The sequence below is a fragment of the Propithecus coquereli genome, unplaced genomic scaffold (assembly GCF_000956105.1).
Source record: "Propithecus coquereli isolate 6110/MARCELLA unplaced genomic scaffold, Pcoq_1.0 Scaffold197, whole genome shotgun sequence".
In the NCBI taxonomy this organism is placed as follows: Eukaryota; Metazoa; Chordata; class Mammalia; order Primates; family Indriidae; genus Propithecus; species Propithecus coquereli.
Genome location: NW_012144633.1, coordinates 3,675,807 through 3,681,837, shown reverse-complemented (window position 1 = coordinate 3,681,837; position 6,031 = coordinate 3,675,807). Strand labels below are relative to the sequence as shown.

Below are 6,031 nucleotides of genomic sequence, written 5' to 3'. Positions count from 1 at the left end.
TGCATGTCATTCATAACATAGGAGATCTAAGGGAATGATTTCTTCAGTTTTTTTCTTTTGCTGAGACATCACCCCAATATCTCTTTGGTTAACAAAGACCAACTCATGAAAATAAAGAACTGGGTACATGTGTCATCTTAAGTATTCAGAATGACAAGTGCAAAGCCTGTGTGTATTTGGATATATTTATTTTATAATCATCCAAAATACCCTTAAATTAGAATTATTCTTAAACTCAAAAAAAAAGGATCCTTTAAATGATACCTTATACAGAAACCCAATGTATAAAACACCTAAAAATGAAACTACCCTTGTTAAAGAGAGGAGGGCCCCAAATCCCACTGGCTTGGCATCTCTTTCAACCCTTCCTCATATTGGTGCCAGATATCCAAGTCATATAGTTTGAAAACTATACCGTATCATCAGATTTCTTTCCAGCCTAATTTATAAAAAAATCTATTAATCCATAGGATAGCAGAGCTCAGGAATATAGCCCTAATAGCAAGATAACATACCACCGGGTGGCAGGCTCATTTCTGGTGCTATCTCTTGTGTAACAGAGATGGCTTTTGTGAAAAGCCATTTTGGTTTGGGGAAGTGGTTGGTGATGAAGTCAGCCATGAATATCTGTAGAGTACTTTCATTAGTCTGCTGTCTTATGTAATTTTTTCTCCTCTGACAGCATAATACAACAGATCTTTGCAGGATTCTTTGCAAATTCTGCAATTCCTGGATCCCCACACCCTTTTTCCTGGTAAGTAACTAATTGCTTTCTAGCTTACTCTGTTGGAATAGCATCATTTTAAGTGCTATAATTTCTGTGTTATAGAGAGAAAGAAAGAGAGCTGCATAGGTGAGTATGTAGATATGACCGGAAGGCTATTAGACTGCCTTTTTCTGTTGAGCCCAAACTCAATCAGAACTTATTTTTTATTGTTCAGGCTCAGGAGAGCCATCCTGGTCCCCCAGGATGTTTGAGTGCTGGAAATGTCTGATTCCATTTATATTCAGATCTGAGAGTTGTGTTGAGGTGCAGGATTGGTATCTGATTTGTGGGTTTCCCCTCTAGACTGGAAGATTTTATTCCTTAAGAATTTCCGAAATTGAAAACATAATGCTTAACTATCTTTTTCCAAAGTAAGAAGGTTTGTCAGAAGAAACAAAAGGCTATAATTCAGTATCAGAATGACACGTGCATATGGTAGGGGTTAAAGATAGAATTTCTTCTTGTCTGGATAATTATTTGCCACTTCTAATTCTGCCCCAGAAGGCTTCTTTGCTCAGAGGGACCTCAGTCCTTCCATACAATTACCCTATTTTCTAGCCTTTGGTTCCTTTAAACATGTTTCAGCCGAAGAGTCTGGACCTCTGTCATCGAGGGTAGTGCACCAGCAGCGCTCCAAAAAAAAAAAAAAAAAAAAAGAAGTGCTACCAAGTCCCTTTTGTGATTGCTCTGAGTTGTGATACAGAGAGACTGCTATGGCTGCTTCTCTATTTGAAAGCTCCTCATTATCCAGGACCGTGGGCAGCTTCTTAAGAATGGAGGAAATCTGCTATAGATTTTGACCAGTCATGAAGGGAAAACTCTTCTTAAAAAGCAGCTCCATCTATGTTTAATGTAAGTGGGTACAGAAAAGACAAACTTTTTTTAACTAGCAGGCAACAAGTCACTCTTTTTGCTCTGGTGTGTCATGTGGCACTTTAGGTAGCTTCACATTTTATGTTCCAGTTAAGTAAAATTCCGAGAGAATGAGAGATTATCTCTGGATAATCTGTTTGATCTTGAAAATATAGAGAAATTTTTTGCCTCTTGATTGTAGAGGACTAGTGACTTTCCAGCTCTGAGAGAGAACAGGATCCCTCTGCCAGTTTTTTCTGTGGTGTAAGGAGGAGCCTGGTCACTCCATCTAATGCTGTCTGTCTCATCTCATGTATAGGAGCGGGATGCTGCACTCCAACCCTGGGGACTATGCCTGGGGTCAAACAGGGCTTGATGCCATTGTAACCCAGGTGAGGAGCTGCCTTTTGAGGGTGTCTGTTCAGTGTGTTTCATGGTTCCACAGGCTTCCTGCTTTCCTTCTGCTACTTTCTGAAATGGCGGTCACTCTGCTTTCTCTAATATTTTGAGCTTTGGATTTCTGTTTTACTAAGGGGATAAATGGTTTATGGATTTAGCTTAGCATTCATGTACCTTCTAGGTCCGAGGGGATTTCTAGAAGATAGTTTCACCTCCATAGGAAGAAAAGGCTTCTCCTGTAACAAACAGTATATTGTATTTTTGGCCTCTCTTGTTCAGTCCTGTGAGGATCCTGTTAACAAGTACTTCACAAAAAAAGGAGGGTCTTCTCATATGTTGAAGCAGGGATTTCTGCTAGATGGAGCAAAGTAGGGGAAGGAAGCAGAGAAAAAGGTATTCCCATGCCATGTTTAATTGCTTCTACTTGTTTATGTTCATTTTACTTTGATTGGCTTTTCATTTCCCTCGTGGATTACTGAGAATAGAAAGCATGTCATTTATATCCAAGTCTTCGTGTAGGCAGTAATTTATCTATTTCTTGGCTTACTTTATGTTACTTTTCATACTCCCACCCTTTTCTTCCTTCTAGCAGAATAAAGTTTTTGGACTGTTGGCTAAGTATTACTTTTTATTAAGCTGTAATTTTATTCATGATATCACAGCCCTATGGCTGCCCCTGAAGTTGCTTTATGCCCAAAGGTAGGCCTTGCAATCATGGATCTTCCTGTGGGCTTATACTTATGTTACTCTGAAATTGTATAGCAATTATGAGTGTTCTTGCAGCAGGGAAGGGGAAACCCAAGCCTCTCAGAGCCTTGCCAGGAGTAAGAGTAACTAACATTTCTAATATCTGCTCTGTTTATTCTCAGCTGGAACAGCTCCCTCTCCAGGGAAATTGAGATGTCTGCCACTTCTTTTCCTTTTCTTTCTTTCTTTCTGTTTTTTTTGTTTTGTTTTGTTTTAATAGCTTTTAGGACAACTGGAAAACACAGGGCCTCCTCCAGCTGACAAGGAAAAGATCACATCACTTCCCACAGTGACAGTAACTCAGGAACAAGTCGGTAGGTTCATTTTTGTGCTTATTCTGTCATTTTCTGATCTATGTTCAAAATCTCAGTACCTTCCTATACAAAGGATCTTTAGGTGAGGCTATAGCTCCCTAAAATTCCTACCTGGGTGCCAGACGTGGAAGGTGCCATTCATTAGGTTACTCTTTTGTTAGGTTAGTCAGTAGGTATTTCCTGAGCAATTACCATGTTCCTTTTCTAGGTGCCACCGGAAATAAAGGAGTACATGGATATATGACTTGATTCTAGTAAGTTGAAGAACTTATTAGTGGAAGCAAAACTCACCAAATGATTAAAAAAACAGTGTTAAAAATAGTTTTGGACAGATAATAATGACTTTGGGGAAAGGGGAAGAGAAAAAAAATGAGGGGTTGGGAATTTGTTTCATATTTACTTTGTGTCAACTACGGTTAGGTACATTAGACATAGATATTTATATAGGCACTGAGGGAATTTGGTGATAAGAGACAATATTTTGGACTGGAAGTTTCTTTCTCCATAAATTTAGATTTAGAGTCAGAGATGATTTTAAAGACAAGATGGGCCATCTTAGGTCATTCTATTTAAGGAAAAATATGAACCAATATAAGAATATCAGCATGGATGTAGTGTCTGAGTCAGGTATAAGGACAGGGACCTTACTAGACCTGAAATAGAATGTAATTTGGAGAGTGGTGGGGGGTATGATTGGATAGGAAGGGTAAGGCCTTGTCACAGAGGACCTTGAAACTGCAAGAGAAGTTAGGGCTGGGTATTTTAGGTAGTAGGAAAGTTTTGTAGGTCCCTAAATGGAGGAATGAGGGAATTTAAGTGGTCTTTAGAAGATCAGTCTGGAGGTAGTATGTAAAATAGATTGGAAGGGGGAAAGAGCAGAAACGGATTTAAGAGGCTGTTACAGCAGTCCAGGTGGGGATCAGATGATGGTAACAATGTTAACAGAAAGAAAAAGATAGATTCAGAAGATCATTTTGAAGAAAGGCTTTCATCACTGATTGTATAATGAGATGAAGGAGGCGAAAGGGTCTAAAACGATTCTAAGATTTTTCAGCCTTATAACAATACAGGTGATGCTGCTATCTTCAGGGATGGGGAAATAGTGAGTGGGCCCTGGTTTGAGTAAGGAGAGATATGATATTTTTAATTTTTAATTTGTCGATTTTGAGGGCACCAGCTGACAATCCAAGTGAAGAGGAGCTGGGGATTGCTGTGAAGCTGGTTTTAGGGAAAATGAGCTGGTAGCAAAGTGTAGGGTATATTTAGAAGGTTAAAGGCCTGGAATTAGGGATACTACCTGGGAGGCTGTGGCAGTAGACTAGGAATGAGAAGTAAAAGTTAGAATTAGGGCAAAGGTGGTAGGAATGGAAAGGAAGGAGTGAATCTATTAAGTGGTAGTCCTGCTCCAAATGCCTTGGCTGCTGTTGGGGCTTGCAGCATATGCCAGCCACTAGGGATATAGACCAGCTGGTATTATTAGCCAGACTTGGGAAGCTCAGAACTTGCTGCTTGGAATTCCCAATGTCGTTTGTGATTGTTTCTTCTCAGAGAAGAGGGCTTCCTGTCTCTTGAGTTGGGGGTCATAGCTATGCTTGGGCTTTGGAATTCTGCAGCACCACTTCCTGGTACAGCTTTTAATTAACAACTTGTACAGAGGACTTTAGGGCAGCCATGCTGAAAGAGGATACATAATGTGGAAAAGAGCAGGGTAAAAGTGGCTTGAGACACTGAATAGGAACTGTTGAGATCGCTGAGATGAGTCTCTTGGTTGTGGTGGACAGGTTACCTGTGTTTCCTAAGTGAAAATTGACTGCCAGAAGGCTGTCACACATTTGGGAAGTTATTTTTCTTGTTTTACTTATCATATGATCTAAGCCCTAGTTTATTTCTTCCAACTCTTTACATTGGAAAGTAGGCCTTATGTAGTTCCTATCTAGGCTTTATTGGAATTAGGCCCCATTCATCATTCCTCCATTTCATGTCCCTGTCTGCTACCACCTTTACCCCCATTTTGAAATACAGCTCATGTCTCTTACCTGCTTCCCACTTGAACGCACCTTTTCTTTTGTCTCTGTGTCTGTTCTTCATGGATTTTTTGGGTTCCTAAAGGCTTTGGGTTAGTTTTTTCTTCCTTCTTTTTGCTTATTTACTTTAAAAGGCATTTCTTTCTCCAACAGATATGGGTTTAGAGTGTCCAGTATGCAAAGAAGATTACACAGTTGAAGAAGAAGTCCGGCAGTTACCCTGCAATCACTACTTTCATAGCAGTTGCATTGTACCATGGTTAGAACTGGTGAGTACAGCAAGTCACATCTTCTTGAGGGGATGGTTCAGAGTAAAGGTTCATGGAGAGTCAAGTCGATCAGATTTTAATCCCATAAATCCCTGCCTAACTCTTAGTACCACCATTATTGTTTTGTTGAATTACTGTCTGTTTGGAACTTTTCTGACCATAGGTTGGCAAACTACAGCCCACAGGCCACTGTGGCCTGCCACCTGTTTTTGTAAATAAAGTTTTATTGGAACACAGCTATGTTCATTTGTTTACACACTGTCTTGGGATACTTTTGTGCTATATCAGCATAGTGGAGTAGTTGCAACAGAGATGGTGTGGCCTGCAAAGCCTAAAATATTTATCTCTGTCCCTTTAAACAAAAAGTTTGCTGACCCCTGCTCTAGACCATATGGAAAGTGGTGGGCACTTACCCTGCTGTCATATCTCAGATCACTGTTTCTGTTTAGTTCTGTTTGATGGTATGTGTTAGCTATTGTTAAGTTGCTGGCCTAGAATTCTGTCTGTCAGATTTACTTAAAGTTCTATTTGGGGCCGGGCACGGTGTCTCACGCCTGTAATCCTAGCATCCTGGGAGGCCGAGGCGGGAGGATCGTTTGAGCTCAGGAGTTTGAGACCAGCCTGAGCAAGAGCGAGACCCCGTCTCTACTGAAAAATAGA

The 6,031-nt window shown here is 40.3% G+C and overlaps 1 protein-coding gene across 1 annotated transcript in view; it reads left to right on the top strand.

The window, feature by feature from the left end:
* RNF115 (ring finger protein 115) overlaps nucleotides 1–6,031 on the top strand; it is a 75,515-nt gene that overhangs the window by 68,515 nt on the left and 969 nt on the right. Inside the window, exons 5-8 of the mRNA XM_012643453.1 lie at nucleotides 683–754; nucleotides 1,938–2,010; nucleotides 2,985–3,078; nucleotides 5,256–5,371. Of these exons, the coding sequence (XP_012498907.1) occupies nucleotides 683–754; nucleotides 1,938–2,010; nucleotides 2,985–3,078; nucleotides 5,256–5,371 (355 nt within the window). The remainder of the gene's footprint in view (nucleotides 1–682; nucleotides 755–1,937; nucleotides 2,011–2,984; nucleotides 3,079–5,255; nucleotides 5,372–6,031) is intronic.